The sequence below is a fragment of the Manis javanica genome, chromosome 4 (assembly GCF_040802235.1).
Source record: "Manis javanica isolate MJ-LG chromosome 4, MJ_LKY, whole genome shotgun sequence".
Taxonomy (NCBI): Eukaryota; Metazoa; Chordata; class Mammalia; order Pholidota; family Manidae; genus Manis; species Manis javanica.
Genome location: NC_133159.1, coordinates 70,693,409 through 70,715,287, shown reverse-complemented (window position 1 = coordinate 70,715,287; position 21,879 = coordinate 70,693,409). Strand labels below are relative to the sequence as shown.

Sequence of the window (21,879 nt, the reverse complement as noted above, 5' to 3'; positions counted from 1 at the left end):
AAGATAAATTAAGACAACTCCTTTATTGTAACAGAATAACAAGATAGATTAAAATACAGGATATAGATGTTTGATAGAAGGGCGTTGAAAAGGTTCTTGTATGACAACTTACTGTCTTTGCAAAATAGTAGGCAAGATCATTGCTTAGAATGAAGATACAATAAAAAATAAATTGAAAAAAAAGAATGAAGAGAGGCAATTGGGGATTTCAGAAGTGGAAAGAGAAGGGAATGAAATAGAAATTGTGAAGACTTTATGACAGAGTTGATTAGAGAAATGTCGTAAACTGCCAGATCATGCTAACAGCCCTTTTGAGGTTGAATTTATAGTATCCATCTATGTGGCTCTTTGTAGAAATGCTTATTTCCTGGCTAAAAGCACTGAAAAACAGATGGTTGAGTTTATCAGGCTTTTATCAGTAAGATGAGAAAAAAATACAAAAGTATAAGGGATTTTGGGGATCACAATCTAAACTGATTAAGAAGGAAATGACAAAGTGAGAGGATTGATGGATGAGTGGATGAGATGTCACAAAGAATGATCATAGTGAGAATATTTAAAGAGAAAGCAAAAAGGAAAGGACACTGTGATCAGATAATGATGTGCCACACTGAAGCTACAGCAGTTAGTGAATATGACAAAGCTCTTGGTGAGAATGGCTCTCTGAAATGAAAAAGGAACTGAAATGCAATGGTAATGGTTGGATCATGTACATAGAATTCAAAATCCCCAGGATAAATGCAGGGCTTAGAGTACAGAACCAGGTGAACCTGTGAACCAGGTGTCATCGTTTCTGATGAATAAAGAGAAGTGAGCAAGAGATTGGTAAATGAGATCAGGAAGGATGGGGAACAGTGGTACAGCTGAATGGTAGAAGCCTTGTCTTGGTGTGTTTGGGCTGCTTATAACAAAATACCTATAGACTAGGTGGCTTATAAACAAAATAAATTTATTTCACACAGTTCTGAAGGCTGGAAGTTCAAGATCATGGTGATGGCAGACTTGGTGTCTGGTGAGAGCCCACCTCATCACTGGTAGCTGTTTTCTCACTTTAAGGTCTCACTATAACCTCACATGGTGGAAGGGGCAAGGGAGCTCTCCAGAACCTCTTTTTATAAGGGCACTAATTCCATTCATGAGGGCTCTGCCCTCCTGACCTAATCACCTCCCAAAGGTCCCAACTTTTAATACCATCATCTTGGGAGTAAGGATTACAGCATACAAATTTTGGAGAGCTACAAATATTCAGATCATAGCAGGCCTCAAATGAGACAGGATTTTTCAAGATATTGGGAGTGTATTTTTTTCTAATCCAGTGTCTTCCAACCTGAAGCCTGAAACTAACCTCTCCTTACCAATTAAAGTAATATAATTTAATAGAAAAATGTTGAATAAACTACGTGCTGAGAGGAAAACTGACATCCTCTTATCAAGTAAATCAATACTGTGCCCAAACAGTCAATATATTATAAAGTACCTCCTAACTGGAGGGTGGTGTGGAGGTAAACACTTCTAAAAGAGGCTAGACTTTTTTATCCATTTAATTATCCCATGAGTTTAGCTTCCACTATGAGCCAGGAACTATGCCAAATTTTAGGGATTAATACACTTAAACAAGATAGATACTGTCTCTGCCTTTACAGATCACAATGTGTAGTGGCAGAAGAAGCTGAGAAATCAATGTTAGTGAAAATACTACAATTACAGATGTAAATATCTCCCAAAGGGACTCAAAGCCAGTTTCTACTTCCATCAGTAATAGTCTATTTCCCAAGATGATCTTAGAAATTTTATACTTATTCCTATATAAATTCCTATGTTGTATTTCCATCCCAGTATCAATCTCAGGTACTGTGTATCATTGTATAATTTGTATTATTTTTGTATAATTTATCATAAATATCTGCATGTACTTGTCTCCCAGCTTAAGGCGAGAAACCAAGTCTTTTTATTCACATGTCTGCAGGTATGGACTAGCACAGTGCCTGGCACAAAGTAGGCACTCAATAAGCACTGATTGAGAATATGACTATTTATGGATTGAATGAATGACAAAAAAATGTTCTATCTCTGCATTATGTTATCAGCTGAACTATATGGCTTATTTAATAACCTCAAGAATATAGCCAAAAGAGAGATTTGTATTCTTCCCCATTTTAGTCTTTCATGGCTTCTACTCAACTAGGGAGCTGAGCTAGGTAGGACTGGACTAGAGTATCTAAATTGTCAGCAGAACTGGCTCCTACAAAAGAAGTTAAGTAATATCTGTATAAACATTTCTCTCAAGTTTGTGGCTCACATGCCACAATGGTCTGCTGATGCTACATGATTGGTTATCTACTTAAGAACAAGTGCTATAGAAACTGAATACTCATTTTATTAGTAGGAACCTAAAATAATGTGATCTCAAGACAATAACTTTAATTTTTTTAGGACAAAGTCTAGATGGAAAGTCCAGATTTACCAAGGACTTGTTTAGATTCAACAGCTGCTTTAAAAGAAAACAAGTTTCAGAAGTTACTGAAAAGTTACCATTATATGAACACTAGGCAACAGGGCACACAACCTTAAACCATAACCATAAAGCCTGGGGCTTTACACCTTGTAACAGTAAGTCAGATAAAGATACGGCATCTACACTGGGTTTCCTAAGGCATCCCTAGTACCCAATGTACTAGTGCATCATTCATCACTACAAATTGTCATTTAGTTGCATTCCTCTCTATAAAATTTATAGAGTCCCAAATTTGATTCAGAAAATCAGTCACATAAATACAAAGCACTACTGAATCTAATTTAGATTATAACTAAAAAATGAAAAACCAAGTTATTACTAAAAGAAACATCCCATACTACACTTCCTAGAAATTTCTCATGATTGTGCTTTTACTTATCTAAATCTTCCACTAGACTATGAACTACATGAAGGCAACTCTTTATTTCTCAACCCTCAGAAATAAAAAAAAAGTACAGATAGATGAATTACAACAGATCAATATAAAAATATAAGCTATACCTAAATGTCAATTAAAGCAATTTAAGCTATCCCTCCATATCAGGAAAAATTATTATTTGCATTAAAGTAATACACCTCAATATTGGTAAGAAAAAGGTCTACTGGCCAATACTGATGACTGTTTTGGAAGTTGTAAGGGGCTGAAAAGGTTACAAAACCTATAAATGAGTTAAAAAGAATTAAAATTTTCTAGCAATTTTTAAATTGCTAAAATATACTAGCTGAATATAATTACAAATGTTTTTACCTTTAAATATAAATAACTAAGCAGTTAAATATATTTATTCTCTAAACCTAGTTTATCAAGATTTTTACTGCACTTTCTTTTATTTGTTCAACTCTCTTTTATAAATTTTGAGGAATGCCCACAAGTTTTAGTGTTTAAAATTTAGGTGAACAATCCCAGATTTTCTTTCTGTATTATTTCTTTATTTATATACTTCAGTCACGTAGCCATAATTTTTTTGGACTGGAGAATTTAGTTTATTCTAATGCAACAGACCTAGCATTCTCTTATTCCTATTAGCTGCCTCTGATCTCAATTTTCTCTGCCTCTGCTATAACAGAAAATCACAACTATACAAAGGATGCTAAAGGTTTTACATTAAGAATAGAATGTTTTATATCTTATTTCCAATACATTGCCCTGATAACCAACATTTAGATGGCCCCTTTACTTGTAGTAGAACATAAGAATATTTTCAAAGATTAATACAGTGATTCATAAATTTATTTAAGTCAAAATTCAGATATTATCATTCTTTAATTACAGATCAAAATTTTTTCCTGATATATTATTTTATATTGGTTCACACTGAGCTCATTTGCCACTTCCACTTAATTTTATGAGAATCTTCTGTGATTTATTCCCATCTAACTACTTTTTAAATGTACATTCTTTTTTTAAATAAATACATTGGAGTTGTTGTATTATAAAGCTGGAGAAGACCACAGCCTTATTATTAAATCCATTCTTCTCAATTTTTATAGTATAGCTTGGAGACATTAAAATAGTTGTCAAAAGTGAAGTAATAGAATGTATTAGAAAACAGAGTTTAGATTTTTCTTACACTAAGTTCATGTTCTTACTATTTAAGTACATCTTAACTTTTTAATATCTATTTTAAAGGACTCTGTATTTACTTAGTACTTATGTGTTGGTAGAGTGTTTTACATGTTTTATTCACTATTCCACATGACTACAAAGATCAATAGCTTATGCAAATGTTATTTATGCATATATTAATTATGAAGGTAATATATTATCTGACTTTAAGATATTTCATTTATTTAAAAGTACACTGCTTTCATCAGTGCTTTGGCTTTTACTCTTTTTAAAACAAACCAAGAAAGCTAAACTTTTAGTAGCTAAAGTTCTTAATTTACAGGAATTACATGAGATGTTCTAGTTCTATAGTTTCTAAACAGGTATCCTTAAAAAGGGAAGCAAAGTAAGGATGAAATGTTGAAAAGAGCCCTTGACCATCCAAGGTCCTCCCCCCTCCAATCCCCATGGCTAGAATAAAAACAATCCACATATAAAACAACAAATCAGATATAATTTCTCAAAAATGCCATCCATAGGTACCTCGAGTTCAATATGCCCCCCAACCCCGAGTCTGCTCCTCTTCTGTATTCACTTGCTGACTCCATTACTGGCATCACAACTTATTTACAAACGGAAAGAAGCTACAAACTTGGGAGTTATTCTTAATTTCTCCTCTTCCTCATTACCTACATGTAATCAGTAAAGTATAGTCCACTCATTTTTATTTTTCTAATTTCTCAAATTTCAGATCCTTTCTTGCTTCCCTACTTCTACCACCTTCAGACCTTCACTCAAGTGGCTTACCTAGGTAGGATTGACCTTCCTGCCTCCACTCTACTTTTTCCATAGTGACTCATCTTCATATTACCCCGAAACTAATCTCTCTAAAGCCCGAATTTTATCATGTCACACCCTTATTTCCAGGTCTACATGGCTCCCTAGTGTCTATAGGATAAAATTCAAATCTTTTCCATTGTATAGCCTCTGTCCCTTTTTTTCAGTCTCAGACAATCTTCCCTCTCTCCTACCAACAACTCTATCCTCTAAATTTTCTTCCTTGCGTCCTTTTCCTGAATAGGACATGCTGTTTCACTCCTCTGTATCTTTGCTCACTTTGTGCTCCGTCTACTCAGAACATACTCCCTCCTGTAATCCCTCTGTTGAACCTTTACCATTTTCAATATTCAGCTCAGGGCTTAACTCCTCTTTGAAATCCTTTTTAAATCTCACCCTTCCCACTCCAGTGGAAATAAGCATACTTTCCATCAGTTACCCACTGAACTTTTATGAAACCATTTATAATAGTTTTTTTTTAACCCATTAAATAGTTGACATGTCTGTCTCCCCTTTCTGGAATATAGGCACTCTGGAGAAGGTACTGTGTCCTATTCAATCTTTATTCCCATAGACTTACATAGAGTCTGTCACATACTAGGAACTCAATTATGTGGAATGAATAAATAAATGAACAAATACAAGAACAAGATACAACACCCTTGAATGAATATTTTTTAGTTAAGATAAAATAATCAAAATAATAATATACTGACCTAGGTATACTTACCTCCCATAAATCCTACATTTTTCTATTTAACCTAATTTTTTAAATTAAAAACTTAAAGATTTATTCTCCCAAGGATATTTGGTCACAAATGTATACTAATATTTATCACCTAGGTATATAGACAATTTTGTAAATTATACTAATTGTTTTATCTTATTAATTTAATAGAATATCAAAGTGATTTATGATCAACTCCTGACTATCTGACAGGATCTTAACAGTAATCCTGGTTTACCTAGGATCTTTTCACATGCTGTTTCTGCCACTCAGCCATGGCTTAACTTTTCTAAGCTGTCTTTCATATCTCTATCTTGCTATCTGAAATGAAAAGCAATAATTTATCTGATATATCCAATGGCAGAATCATGGAACTGGGTGATCATATGTATTTATCGACCAAATAATGTTGCTGTTTGTTCTGACTTTTCCTTTATTTTTCAACCCAAGGAAGACTATTCCCAAGTACTTCTGCCAATCTAGTACATTGAAACGAGTATCTGCTACTTTTTTTCCTTTTAAAAAATGTATGAGTGTGGAATGTTTAAAAACATGAGTAAGATAGGAGGTGACTAAACCTGTTCCTAATCAACATTTAAATGTATAAAAATTATCAATGAAATACATTGACTGGGATTCCATATTAAAAACTAAAAATTTTTAATTTTAGTAGAGCTCAATAAGGAAATTAACTTTGTAGTTAATTTTATAAGTTACATAGAAATTACTAAACTATAATAATCTGTTTACAAAGTTTTTAAATGTTTATTTGGAGAAAATATTTCAGAAATAAGTTAACTTCTAGTATGAGAAAAGGTAAATCCAGCATTTTGTTCATCTACACACACTTGTAAGGATCCACAAATTACAAAGATAACAGAATGATGAGTTCGCATTTTATTATACGTAAAGACAGCTATGTTCTAAAACTGTGTTGTCTAATATACCAAACACTAATTACCACAGGTAAGTTAAAAATTCAGTGCCTCAGTCTCCCTGGTCATACTTCAAGTGCACAATAGCCACATGCAGCTAGTGGCCACTGCATTAGACAACACAGATAGAACATTTCCATCATAGCAGAAAGTCTGATTGGACAGTGCTATTCTAAACTATGGCAAAATGCAAATTTCTAGATACTTTTAAAATAGCAATATAAATTCAAATAGTAGTTTTTTGGCTGGCTGATTAACAGGAAGGGAACATACATTTATAAATGAGAAAAATAAATACAAACAGTATTGAAGGCTTTAAGTATACAAAATTAATTTTATATGGCTTAATTTGAAATTATACTATATTGAATCTGAAAAGATTTTTAAAGTAATTTAATCCTTCACCCTCATTTTACAGATGAGGAAATTAAATTTAGAGAATAGTAGAAGGAAAATAACTCTCATTTAAGATATGTAATATATACAAATAAAGTCACTGTTGAAAACAATCAAAATAATCTATAATCGATAATAAACTGAAACAAAGTAAAGTCTAAGCTATTCTGCATATCTTAGAATAATCTTTTCAATTGGATACACAGGCTCTCTGCACAGTGGTTAGGATTTCAGCTTCTGGGGTTAGGATGCCTAGGTTCAAATGTTGCTCCTTGACCTTCTAGCTGTGCAACCTTAGGCAAGTCATCTTGGCTCACTGAGCCTCCATTTCCTCATCTATAAAAAGAAAAAAAAATACTAAACTACTTCACAGAACTGAAAAGATTAAATGAAATTAGGTATGCAAAACACATGGAGAACCTAGCACATTGTAAGCCCTCAAAAAATGCCAGTTGTTACCAAACTTGCATTTGGGTTGAACCTAGTCTACTGTTGACTTCCTTTGATTAATTTCTACTAACCTTTAAGTTCTTAATAAGGTAGAAAAATACTCTGAAAAACATTCAAAGATCATTTTGTAAATAATAGGTTACATGGTGCTCTACTACTTTCAGTCATGGGAGAATCTACACCCAGTTCTGTACCAACACTTCACTCATAGGCTTTAATAATTTTGCCAGGAGAATGTAGTAACACAAAGCTCCATAGGAAACCTGTAGTATATCTAATGTTAATTTAAAAATGAAATAAGCAAAATATCCCCACATATGTTAAAATAACTGGCATACTTTTTTTATGTTGATGACTGTAGGTAAAGTAAAAAGCAAAAGACTGAATAAGTAAAACAAGTTTGAATGACAAGTTCAAAACTTCTCAGAGAATTATATTCCCATATTTCTAAAATGTATGTTTCTGTGTATTAGCAAAGTTTAAAAAACTATACTCAAATTTTGAAACATATATTTTTGAAAGTAATTTTTACAAAATACACAGGACAACTAGGCATGTAATGATTAAGAATTGCTCTTTTATTAAGTTTAAAGGCATGTAAATACAATTTCTTACTTCACTACAGTAGAATAGTTACCCAACCTAATGTTATCTCCTGAAACTGTGGCGATGAGAATGGAATCTCTCCAGCTCTCAAGTGTGATCCCAGAAAATGTTTTATTCGAAGAATGGAGGGATATATTCCAAGAGAGTACAACATAGGCACAGATAATCAAAACTAACCAAGACCTTTCTTAAACAGTTTTATGTCCAGCTTCATTCTTCTGGACTTTTTTTAGAACTAAACTCTAGTCACCTGTATGAGGCAAGTCCCAACTAAAACTCAAATCTTAATCAACCTGATATTTTTTAATCATCATTTCAAACATTTTCCTATTTCTAGTTGGCAGAATTCTAATTTCACTTACCATAATGTTAGCACTTATCGTATTTTGCTTTTCAGTTAACCTTTTCATGAACACTTTCTCTCATAGTAGTTGTAAATACCTTGATATTTTATTTACAGGATCTCCAAGTGAAACTAAGCGCACTTGGTAGATATTTTGAAAATGTATGCATTAGCTGATTATCAAGTGATGCAGAATGGAGTCAGGATACCAGATTGATTCTATTCCTTATTCTGAAATCATCAATAGCATAATCTCAACTCCAGTTTCTTCACAGGCAAACTCTGGTTTTGAAATGAAATGATTGATTATACAAGCTGATCTCTAAGATCGCTTACATTTCTAAAAGCTTACGCTTTTATGTATCACCTTAAGTTTAAACAATACATTCAAATTTTGAAATGCATATCTTTTCAAGAGTAATTTTTAAACAATAGAACAGTTAGGCATATGATGGTAAAAGTTTTCTCTTTAAGTTTTAAGATATATCAATAAAATTTCTTTGTTTCTTACTATTAGAACAGCAGCAACATGTATCTGATAGCATTGTTGCAAATGAAAATTCACAATGATCACTATGTGACATTTCAAATAATTGTGCCTATGAGACATCACTTGCTATTTTCTTGGATCACTTCAAAACATTTATTCAAACTATTCTAATGACCTTAGAGTCCATGCATAAACTTACACATAAAGCTGGCTAACATATTCTAGAACTAGCCTGTCACTATAGTTAAAGCATAGGAAAGAATTTATTCATAGGAATAATTTAAATATATTTTGATAAACATTTAAAAGTTTCCATTCTGTTTTCTGTAAATAATCCAAGATTATACCATAGCTAAGGGCTTCAAATCAGTATTATTTATAGGAGAATTATTTTGGTAACTTAGAAACAGAAATATATACAGATCACAGAAAAATCTACTATCATTATTAATATATCAACATTGCATAGGCCAGCACTTGCTAATAAAAATCACTAACATGATTCAACTGCCAAGCATTTCTTGTAAAATAATTATCCCATGTTTTATCATTAAGATAAAAAGGCATAAGTTAAAAGCAAAATGACAACTCATCAGGTACAAATAATGCTTTACACCTTCCACATTCTTTATACTTTCTGTACAGTTATTACATCGTGCACTTTTAAAAAGATAACTGAAGTTCTAGTTCTACATTGTTTTTTTAAAATCTCTGGATCACATACAGAATTATGTTCACTGATAATTTTTATGAGTACATCAAACTTTTCCAGAACTCCTGCAAATTAACACCAATACCTTACTGGTGAAATATAAACCATATAACCTCATCTCATTATTCACATTAAGCAAAAATGACTAAATCTTTCCAAATCAATTCTGTTCTATTGATTCGGGGGGGAAAAACGGTATTTCTTTCATACTAAATTACAAAAGAAACCTAAAGTATGTTAGAAACATAGAAATACTAAATGATACTATATAAAGCAAATTGGAATAAACCATCACGCATTTCCTTAAGTGCTGAGATGCCATTTACTCCTGGTGATTTAACAAATGGCATTTGTTATTTTGTCACTCTGAATTTAAAAATCTGAGATGAACCTGACAAAGACAAACCAATTTTTCTTTCACAACCATTATGATTCATTCTATCTATCTATCTATCTATCTATCTATCTATCTATCTATCTATCTATCTATCTATCTATTAAGCTATACAGTCACATAGAAATTCAATTTTCCTGATTTTTTACTGTTTTGTGAAGTGCAGAGCGCTTGCACTTTCAGCTCTCAGAAGAAATTCACTGTATTCTGGAAACACTTCCACTGGGTGACCTTTAAGTTTTACATACACTGTAGCAGTTTTTTTACTGTCTCAGGAAAAGGCAAACCTGCCTTGCTTTTCTTTTTTAATGGATAAAGTGCTTTTAAGTCTTATTCTATTTTCCATTTCTAATCTGAAGAGACGAAGGATCTCTAAATCCTAGTTGCCCACCCCGAATAAACCTCACCTGCGGAAGGCAGACTAGCAGCCTCTTACCTTAAGATAAGACTGAGCTGGACCAAAGTGATGGAGGGAAAAGAGCCAACTCTACCCACAGCACTACCTGTGGCTCCCAAAGAGGTGGTTGAGGGAGACGACGAGGGCTAGGATGTACAAGGGACTTCTTTATCCAGACCATATTTGGGGAAGTGCTCCAGAATGTGTGAGTCCCCCTCGCCCTAGTAATAAAGGGAATCGCAGCGACCGCTCCTCTCCCTCGCTCTCTCCATCCGGCCCTTGGCCCTCAGCCCTCCAGCCGGAGCTGGGGGGCGGCGGAAGGAGGAGAAAGGCAGCTGGTCCCCAGGGCCGCCTTCAAGCGGCTCCCAGCGGCCGCTGCGAGGCCTGGACCATGCCCGCGGCCTCGGGCCTCCGACCCATGGAGGCGCTCGGGACGCCCCGCCGGCACGCCCGGAGGTACCCAGACCGGCCCCTGACTCACCGCTCTCCACCTCGCTGCCTTTCTTGGCGGTCGCCGCGTTCCCCATGACTAGAGCGATGTAAAGAAGGGGTCAGGTAGGGAAAGGGGGCCTGAGGCCGTGCCCGCTGCTCCACAGGCTAAGGCAAGTTCCGCTGCTGCACCGGTCAGAGCGGTGACAGCTCCGAACGCTAGCGCCCGGTGTCCCGGCAGGAAGAACAGGCCAGTTCTCCCGGAAGGGCTTCAGCCAACTCCTCAGCCCCGGCAACCGCAGCGGCAGAGGGCAGACACTCCCCTCCCCCCAGCCCCGCCCTCCCGGTCCCGTTTCCGGTTCCTCCTGGAGGCCTAGTGCGCCCTCGCTGGAAGTGATGTACAGCCAGGACTCGGGAGGCGGACCTCGGTAACGCTGTCAGGCACCTCCATGGCTCGCCGAGCTGGAATGCTGTCGCCCTGGCTTGCGTTTGGAGCGCGTCCCGGAGATACGAGGTGTGGCGTAGGAACCGTAATCTCTGAGGAACCCAGCGCCTCTGAGACTTGGCGTCCCCTGTGCCCTGGGTCGGGGCCGCAGCGGCAGTGCCGGGGATCGGGTAGCTTTCTCGGTGTTTGGTAGCGCGGCGGCTCCACTCAAAGGCTACTTTTCCCCAAGCCCCACCGGCCGGAGAGCCGCACCGTCGGGTAGAAGGACTTACCCCTGGTTTCGGTTCGGGCTGTGTGGACTGGTAAACTTTAGCCTCGGGAGCGATCTGGACCTCGTCGCTTATCGAGGTCGTAGTTCGGAGCCGTTCTTTACCTCGGAGATTAAGGTATTCGCGGAGTCCACCAGGTGGCCCTCCCGTTGGTTAGGCAGCCCTTAATGTTTTCAGGGCACTTTTCATTCTCGGTGATTTTGCGGGATCGCGCCCACGGATTTTGATGTGTGGCATTCTGTTTAGCAACTTTCTGTGTCGATGTCAAAATAAAGGCTTTCCCAATCGGTAGTTGCGTTTTTATTAATATACATCTACAAAGCATTTGAATTTGCAGATAGCTTTACTTACTGGATAATTTATGTGGCATTCTAATATATTTGAACTTTGCACTGTGAGCATTTATTCCAAATTAGTGTAGAAAGACTAACTTCCCCAGGGGCAGAGACCAAGGTACCAGACATAGGGGCATAGGTGTTTGTTTAATGGATGCCTGTTGACTTGAAAGCAAACTGAGGCAATTCTCATACCTTTAAAAAATATGTATCTTTCATTACAGACAAAAACAGAGTGGTAATTGTAGAAGGTTCTCAGTAAGCTCTTTATGCTATTTTTTATTACCAATTTTAATTTAATATCTATATCAGTGAAGTCTGGGGAGAGGAAATCCTGGGTTAAAATACCTCTAAAACCGAAATCAAAGGGAGAAATAAAGTTTAAAACCCACTTTTTGCTTCAAACTGCAGTCCAGGCCGTCTCTCTTTACTGCTCCTGCAGAAGCAAAACCAGCACTCCCCCTCACCTCTCAAGTTCAGATAAACCCTAGTAGCCAGGTGATTACCCATGGATACGGAGATGAACCTGTCTCCACCCTCTGAGGAACTGTTGATATGCAGATGCACTAAAAACCAAGTTTTTATTGAGATATTATGGAAATATTACAATTTTACCCCCAATCAGGTATACTGTATCCCAAGCACTATACAAGTTGTAACTCATTTGATCCTCAAGAACCCAAAGAGATATGTAATTTTACTATCATTATTTTATTTATGAGCAAACTGAGACCTAGAGAACTTAAACTTACCCAGGTGTCACAGGTATTATCTGGTCAAAGCAGGATTTGAGTCTAGGTAGTTGGCCTCTAAAGTCTGACCTTCTGTCCATGTTGATCAAAATCCTGTAGATGGTGTGGTAAATTACTTTCCATTTGAAATCCCATTGACTTAAAAAGGTACATACACTATGAGTTTGCTTCTTGGGGAAATGTATTGAACAGTAGTACACCCTTTTCTGCAATTTCCCTTTCCAAGGCTTCAGTTACCCATGGTTTCAGGTTCCTGAGGTTACCCATAGTTACCCAAAGTCAACTATGGTCCCAGGTCAACCGTGGTCCAGAAGCAGATTATACTAACATATCATCAGTTCAGTAGTAGCCTAATGCTAAATCACAGTATCTACATCATTCACCTCAGTTCATCTCATCACCTAAGCATTTTATCATCTTACATCATCATGAGAAGGGTGAGTACAGTACAATAAGATTTGAGAAAGAGATCACATTCACATAACTTTTATTAGATTATATTGTTATAATTATTAGTTATTATTAATCTCTTACTATGCCTAGTTCATGAATTAAACTTTATCATAGTTATGTCTGTATAGGAAAAAACATAATATATAAAGCATTTCGTACTATCCACAGTTTCAGGCATCCACTAGAAGCTTGGAGCGTATCCCTTGCAAATAAGGGGGAACTACTGTATTGTTTTCTGGGTTTCCATTAGATCAAGTAATATAAAAATAGAGAAGGAAGGATTTGGACTTTTGTGTCAGCAGGTAACAATGTTGCACCAATGTTACACCCTTCCAATTACACTTACTTTTGTGTTGTGGATGTGACATTTTGCTCTACAGAAAGTTCAGTAAATCACATTAAGCTGCATATATACCAAACTGAAGACAGACTTTTTTATATACTTTATTCTGGAGGCTATCTTTCTAGAAAACAAGGAATGAGTTTTTAAATGTATGCCTTTTTAGAGGCCAGCTTTAATAACAAAAGAGTGATTTCATGCATAATTTGCCCCTTATAATTTTGAAATCTAGGGATCTAATAAGAGGGCAGTCATCTGTTTGATAAATCACTAATTTGCAAAGGAGACAGTTGATAGCTATTAGAGAAATACATCATAACTACATTCTGGAAAATGAATAAGCAAAAAACTTAGCATTACAAAATTTCTCCCTTTCTCAATTTAACTTTATTATTGGTTAAGAAATTAATTGTTAAAGAAAACTGATTAAAAAATGGAAATATCTTGTTATTTTTCTTTTCTCCTTGTACTTTTATTTCTGTTACATTAGTTTTCACTGATGTTCTGATATAAGGAAGATTATACTTTAAGAGTATAGTTTCACACATAATTTTCAATTAGTTAACATTCACAGTCATTTAGTTGCAATTATATACAAGTTGCTTTTTCATTATTGGAAGAGTACTATATAAGAATCTGTTTATGTGGCATCTTAAAAGCTGTTTATTTACATTCTAGAAGGGGGCAGAACTTTCATTAACTGTCCATTTAGTCTTAATTGGAGTTAGCATGGGGCAATTGCTATCCTTTGCCATTAATGACTTTGCTATAACCCAATAGACAAGTATAAAGGTAAACTATATTGTGTTTCCGTAGGAAAGCAAAGTAAGGAGAGAGTCATACAGACAAGAGTTTGAGTCCCCTGCCATATAATATTTTATTTAAGAACATGCAGTACTACATACTGCATCAGTGTATGGAAATACTTATCCTCACATTTTCTACCACTTTATAAAAGTATTTTCCCATGCCATGTTTGATCTCTACAACAAACCTACATAAAGCAGATTACTTCAGCTCCCTTTTACAAAGGAGTGAATGAAAGAAAGATCGACGACGCAGTGAAGTAACTAGGCCAAGGCCACTCATATGGTAAATCGCAGAGCACTAGACTTTATGCCATCACTGTGAGAGGTCATTGTGATCTCAGTCCTCATGAAGATGAGGTTTTTTAATCCCCATTTTGCACATGAGAAAACTAAGGCTTAGGAAGGAAGAGCCTTTGGTCCCCTTCTTCCCAGAGTCACTTTTTCACTCAGGAGCAAGAAAGTGAGAAAAAAGCTAGTAAATTGTTATTCATATTTATTTTGTAGTTTTTACCTGTATCAACTTGATTTCCAAGTTCTTTTAAAATAAAACACCCTCAAAATTAATATATGTCAGAAGTGCTTGTTTTTCCTTTACAATCACTAGGACAGATAAACTGAGCTTGATAATTACCAGAAAATATGACCAGGTCATTTTGTTTTTATATTGTATTTTGCATTAAATAAGTACAAGTGAAGATTTATTTAACCATCATAAAATTAAGATTATTTTTCATAACTAACAATCCACATAGTGATTTCATCATTGTACAGTATTGTATGTCCTAAACCAAATGACACCACATTAAATATCAGGCAAAAGGCAGAATAATACTTCCAAAATGAGTAATTTTACAGTAAATGAGTTATAATTGTAACAGTTCAAATAATTCTAGTACAGTACAAATTTTTCTTGTTGGACATAATTCTAATCCCTTTTTTCAATAGCAAATTTATTATGAGTTCAGTATTCATCTTTTTGGGTATTCCTTTATAAGGGGGGAGACTAAGATAGTTGAGTGTGGTTAATTAACCCTCTCAAAGTCAACAAAAATGAGCTAGTCTTAGAGTGGAATTGTAGCTTCTCTCTTGCATAGGGACTGGAACAAACTGAAAGCATTTTAAGAAAAAAAGAAAATGAGGAGAGAAAAAAATGACTTTATTTCCTTTCTTAATACAATCTCTCAGAAAAGTTTGCTTGTTTTGGATATTCTGACTTCACTAGTGTGTTTATGAAAACTCAGCTAAATTTCTGCTATTTTAGTTTGTGTTATGCATTTTTTGACAGTATGGACCAAAAATAATATACCCGAATTTGCAAAGTATTTGCTTCTTCATGAAATCATCAAACAGGTGGGGCAAGAGCTTTCACGAAATCTGAGTTTTTACAATTGAAGCCCATCTTTGACCTAGGTTAATCCGGACCACTATAGTATAATATAAGTGATAGAAACCCCATTCAAACTAGCTTAAGAAAAAATAAGCAGAATTTTGGGGACAAAGAACTGGAAGGTCTAGATTGGCAATGGCTTTAGGTTTAGGTAGATCCAAGAAATCAGGCTATGGATCTCCACCTGCGTGCCCTAATTCTGTTTACATATTGACTATATTCTACCAAATAGGCACTCTCCACATGATAGATTTACATCCATCCAGCTTAGCAATTTAAAGAACAATGCCCTCTCTTTCCCAATATCCATATATTATGCATATTGGCTTTGTATGGGTCATGTGACCACTCCTGTGACAAGAGCAGGCAGGGCACCATAACTGACATGCCGTGAGAAAAATGCAGTTTTCTGGAGGAGATTGTCATAACGGATAGAAAAAAAGACATGTCCAATATAATGAAAATAAAAAAGACTTCCCTTATTCAATTTTCCATTTTGGATGACTGGATAATAGAGGTCAGGGATGAAGAAGAGACAAATAGTTTTTAAACTAGCAGGAGATGCATGACTTAGGTCATACTGAGGTTGAATTGGTAGTATGACTTCTAAATGGAGATGATGAATAGCAGGCAAGTATAGAGTTAGGTCAATACCGGAGTTGTGAATTTGGTATAAAGATGAGAATCAAAACCACAGCTCTGAATTTGGAGAGAAAATGTAAAGAAAAAAAAAGGAAGCTAGGAATGGAAAGTTCTGGAACAGAAGAAAGGGAAGACCTACAAGGAACCTAGTGTGGTAGGAACCTGGAGTGGTCAGAAAAGTTGAAAGAGAACCAGGAAATGCAGTCACAGTGGTCAAGCAAGAAAGACGGGATATAAATTTAATTGAACATGCTAGAGATTGACTATAATAAAAGCAAAACAAATTTATTGAAAGATTATACAGATGCTTGTAGGAAGGATAAGGAAGCTGAAGAACCAGACTTGACATACTCAGGAAACTGGCAGCTCCAGAGGTTGAAATAGTAGTTGCTGCTGAACATTTTCCCCTAAAATAACCAAAGCACAACAAAATACTGTTTTCAGTCTGGTTCTTTTTCCCACAATTCAGTTTCTCAGGAGAGAATTCAACTGGCTTACTTTAGGTTAAATGTATGCTTCTTACCCAGAACAAGGCAACTGATTAGCAGTCCCATGAGGCTCGTCGTGGAGAAGCAGAAATTTTCCAGTACCACAAAAAGATGGACTAGAAGTTGAGCACTCAATAAGTACAATGTCTGCTACAGAGGACTTACTTATTTAACAGTGTTAGTAAAAAGAAGTATTTCTCCTCAGTAGCTCTGTAGGGGACTACCCTTTCTTCTCTCCAAAAATTGCTGTGGATATCATTATAAAATCATAATTTTTTTTGATTAGATATACCAGAAATATTCTGTTATTCAGGCACAAAAATGTACTCCCCAATGATGCCCAATTACCAGAATCTGTGTATGTGTTACTTCGAGTGACAAAGTGAAATTAAAGTTACAGATGAAATTAAGGTTGATAATTAGCTGACATTAAAATAGGGAGATTAACCTAGACTATTACTGTGGTCCCAGTGTAGTCACAGGGAAAGCAGAAGAGGTCAGAGTAATGTGATGTGAGGACTTGATGCCACTGCTGATTTTGCAGATGGAAGAAGGAGGCCTAGAGCCACAGAAGGTGGGCAGCCTCTAGAAGCTGGAAGGAGCAGGGAAACATTCTCTACCAGTCTCCAGAAAGGAACATAGCCCTGCTGACGCCTTGATTTTAGCGAAATGAGACCCAGGTCAGGTTTCTGACCTACTGAGCTGTAAGACTATGATTCTGTGTTTTAAGCCATAAAGTTTATGGTGATTTGTTACAGCAGCAATAGAAAACCAATACATCCCATGCCATTTTAAAAATAGAGTAAACAGAGTTAAATGATTAGCTAAATTTTCTGAAGCAAAACCAGAACTGAAACCCAGAATCTAGATTCCCAAGCCAGTGTTTGTTGTGTGTCACATGGGTATGTTACAAATTCTTACCACAAAAAAAAAATATTTGGAAACACTGATTTCCTAGAAACAGAATAAAGATGTTTAATTTTCTTCTGAATTGTTCTGTTAAACAACTATTGAGTATCCAGGTAAAGAGAATGAAGTTAAATATAATTTATTACTGTTTTTGATCTAGAAGTAGAAGGGGTAATTAAAATAGTATCTGTAGAATATGGCAGAACCATGGTAGAAAATGTGGGTGATTGTTATTACTTATTTTTACTTAATTCTGGTAGCTATTTCTCAGTGTTTATTTCTAGACATTTTAGTTTATATGCTATTCATAGATATAATTATTCTCTAAGAAGTTATGAATCTTGTTAAATAAATGTAATTTTTTATGAGTGTGCAAATTTAGGAATGGCTAGAGAATGCTGAATTGTTTAGTCATAGAGAATTCAAAATTCCAGAGTAATTCAGAAAGGAAGAAATGAGGAAGAGAGTTAGGAGGGGAAGAATTAGCAAATCAGGAGACAGGTTTTTACTTGTAGAGGTGCATCAAAGACAGCTAAAAGACCTAACATGTGATTCCATGTTGTGCCTTATTTAGCACTTAAGGTAGCCCCCAAATCTTCAACTGAAGTTCTGTTACATGTAAGAGTTTTGCATTGTGGTGGCTCAGAATGAAATGATAAAGGACCCTTTTTTGCCTTTAACTTATAATTATGGCAGAGAAGTAAATAGCCTTAAGATATTATAGAACAAGGCACAAAATTTCTGAGGCAGAAAATTAAAGCCAGAGGAGTTCCATGAAAATATAAGCCCACATCCTCTACTTCAGTCATTTGCTGCAACCAGGCTGTGCTTCTGACCAACCAGCTATATAGATGGGTGTTCCAATGACCACTTTCTCAGGTTGGATTTATTTGCTAGAGTTGCTCACAGAACTGAGGAAAACATTTATGTTTACCAGTTTATTAAAGAATACGATAAAGGATACAAATCAACAGCCAGATAAAGAAATATATAGGAAAGAGTACTGAGCAGAGGTGCTTCTGTCTTCATGGAGCTTGGAGCCCAGGTTGGTGGCATGTAGAAATGTTCTCATTCCTAAGTGTGGAAGGTCTCTGAAAAAGGGACCAAAAAGCTGTTCTCTTGGGTTCTTATGAAAGCTGCATTACAGAGTCATGATTGACTGAGTCATTGGCCATTGGCTGATTCAACCTCAAGCCCCTCTCCCCTCCCTAGAAGTTGGGAGGTGGGCCCAAAGTCACCTTCATTAATAACAAGACACCCGTTTCACCTTTATGGCTCTTAAGTGTTTTTAGGGACTATGGATGAAGACCAAACATATCTTTGAAATGACCAAATCTCTGAATGACCAAATGTATTTTTTATAAATCATTTTATTTCAGCCATACACTATGCAAGGCACCAACAATTCCTCATTTATTCCCTAATAATTATCCAAGCTATCCTTCCCTTAACTTCTGAATAATACAGACTTCCAGTTCTTCAGATTTGTTCAGTGTGGATAACTGCATTAGCCTTATAACCAGTGTCCTACCTCCTAGCTCCCAATCTTCTACTAAATATCCTTACATTGTGAAATAGAGCATGTCTAACAAAGAGTGTGTAAAATATAAATATACAAATTCAATAATGATGATGACAAAAACCCCAAATCCATATACTCATTACAGAGTATTATCATACCTCAGATGCATCCTATGAGAACTTTCATTCATTGACCACATCCAAAGATAAACAGTACCCTGAACTGACCATTTTCTTGCTTTATAGTTATTGTGGGATTTTTGTTTTGTCTTTATTTTGCCACATAAGAACATAATTCTTAAAATACACTCTTCAGTTTTATCTGCTTCTGAAATTTATAAGAATTTGTAAGGATTCTTCTTTCACTCAACATTGTTTTTGAGGTATAATTATGCTGATGTATATACTATATAGTTCATTCATTTACATGTTTATAATATCTTATGAATAAACTAAATATGAATATGCCATAAATTGTATACCCATTATAATGTTAATGCATATTTAGATGGTCACTATAGTTTTTTTGGAATAGTGTTGCTGTAAGTATTCTTTATAAACACACACATACAACAATTTATTTAGATGTATAGTTACTAGTGGAATTGTGGGGTTGTAGAATTTAAGCATGTTCAGTTTTCCTGGGTAATAGTAAACTGTTTTCAAAAGTGGTTGACCGATTTATATTAAATTCCTACTGTTCCAAATTCTCACAATACATTTATACTTTTGTCTAACTTTTCAATTTTAACCAATCTAGAAAGTGCTTTCAATTTTTATACCAAAAAAAGTGAATATAATTTTATGTTTGAAAACCACTTATGTATCCTTTCATATGAAATTTCTATTCATTACTTTAATGCATTTTTCTGTTGAGTTGTTACTGTATTTCTTATTGATTTTTAGGGGATCTATGTATTTACTGAATCCTAAACCTTTATAAACAATGTGAATGGTTCCATTCATGTCTTGATGTTTTACTTTCTTTAAAGCATTATTTATGCATTTAATTTTTTATCTGCTTTATTGAAGGATAGTGGACATATAATAAACTACATATTTAAATGTACAACAAATCTTTAAAATATAATGCACACATAAACACACTTCCATGAGGCCACCACCACAATCATGATGTAGCTCCCAGGGAAAAGGGGCTCCTGGCCTAGGGCAGGTTCCTTATGAATCTGTTGAAACTGAAGGAGGAGAAGGGTCAAGGCAGGTAGGTTGAGCGAAAGGGTTTTTATTGCTCACAGCTCAGTCGGATTTGCTACCCAGGCTCCGCTTATCTGTCCCCTGTAGCTGTGTGCACACTCCCTTCCCCTGCCCCCCACTACTGGAAGGAACTCCATGGGGGGTGTCCCTGGTGACTGGCAGGCACCAGAGCAATTATGTACCAGGAACAGAGAGGAGGAGAGAATGGCCATTTTCTCTCCTCTGCTTGTCCAGGGTCTACTGGAGGCTCTGCTGTGGTAAACATCCATTGGTATGCAAATAGGCCAGGACCAGGCAGGAAATTCTGGGTGTAAACTTCCATTTACCCCACACATATCCATCCCCTTCAAAAGTTTTGGCATCCCCTTTATAATTTTTCCCTCCTGTCCTTCTTTTCCTACCTGTTCCTAGGCAATGACTTACCTGCTTTCCGTCACTATATATTTGCATTTCATAGAATTTTATATAATGTTTTCATGCAGCATGTACTCCTTTTTTCTCACTTCTTTCATTTAGCATTAATCCTTAGATTAATCCATGTTGTCTCATGTATCAACAGATGATTTTTATTGCTGAATAGTATTCTATTGTATGGCTATGTTTATACCTATCAATCAACACTTAGGTTGCTTCCAATTTGGTGCTAATAAAATAAGCTACGATGAATATTTGCTTACAAATCTTCATATAAACATCTTCTTTCATTTATCTTAAGTAAATACATAGGAGTGGAATACCTGGATCATATGTGGCATACATGTTTGAATTTCTAAAGAAACTGCAAAATTGTTTTCCTAAGATTTTCTACCATCTTATATTCCCAGTAGCATTGTATGAGGGTTTTAACTGTCCCATTTTTTAGTAAGTAGGCAAATTCACAAATATGGAGTCCATGAATGACTAGGATTGACTGTACTTCCTCCTTGAGCAGGGATTACTTCTTCCCAATCAAGGCAATGAGGCATAGAGAAGGTAGATTTTGAAGATGACAAGCATTATCTTTGAGGGGTGTCTCTTAGGCTCTCACAATGTTTTTAGCTAAGGAGAGACTGTTCTCTGCTAACAAGGGGCAGCAGTCTATGCTGCTGTTCAGAGTATTATGGTGGTATTAGTCTCAGGCTTGCCTATGGGTCTTATGATTTCATTCTTTCCCATCAGGTCCTTATTTTTGACATTGGAGACATGGTAAGACTCTTCAATCCAAACACTCAAACAAAAGGCAGGATATCAGGAAACCACCCAGAAATTCAAACATGAACGCCACATATGATCCAGCCATTCTACTCCTGATATTTATCCAAGATAAATGAAAGCATATGTTTATATGAAGATTTGTAAGCAAATATTCATAGTAGCTTATTTTATTAGTCCCAAATTGGAAGCAACCTAAGTGTTGATTGATAGGTATAAATATGTATAAAATATTTATATTATATATATATTTATTTATTATGTATGTTATATATATTACATATATTATATACCATATATAAATATTCCATCTTTATTACAGCACTGACAGGAAATCTCAAATCTA

General features: G+C 35.7%; 1 protein-coding gene across 1 annotated transcript in view; it reads right to left on the bottom strand.

The window, feature by feature from the left end:
* PRKACB (protein kinase cAMP-activated catalytic subunit beta) overlaps positions 1 to 11,103 on the bottom strand; it is a 115,639-nt gene extending 104,536 nt beyond the window's left edge. The window contains exon 1 of the mRNA XM_017678305.3: positions 10,830 to 11,103. Within this exon, the coding sequence (XP_017533794.1) occupies positions 10,830 to 10,875 (46 nt within the window). The 5' untranslated portion in view covers positions 10,876 to 11,103. The remainder of the gene's footprint in view (positions 1 to 10,829) is intronic.
* Positions 11,104 to 21,879: the final 10,776 nt, after the last annotated feature.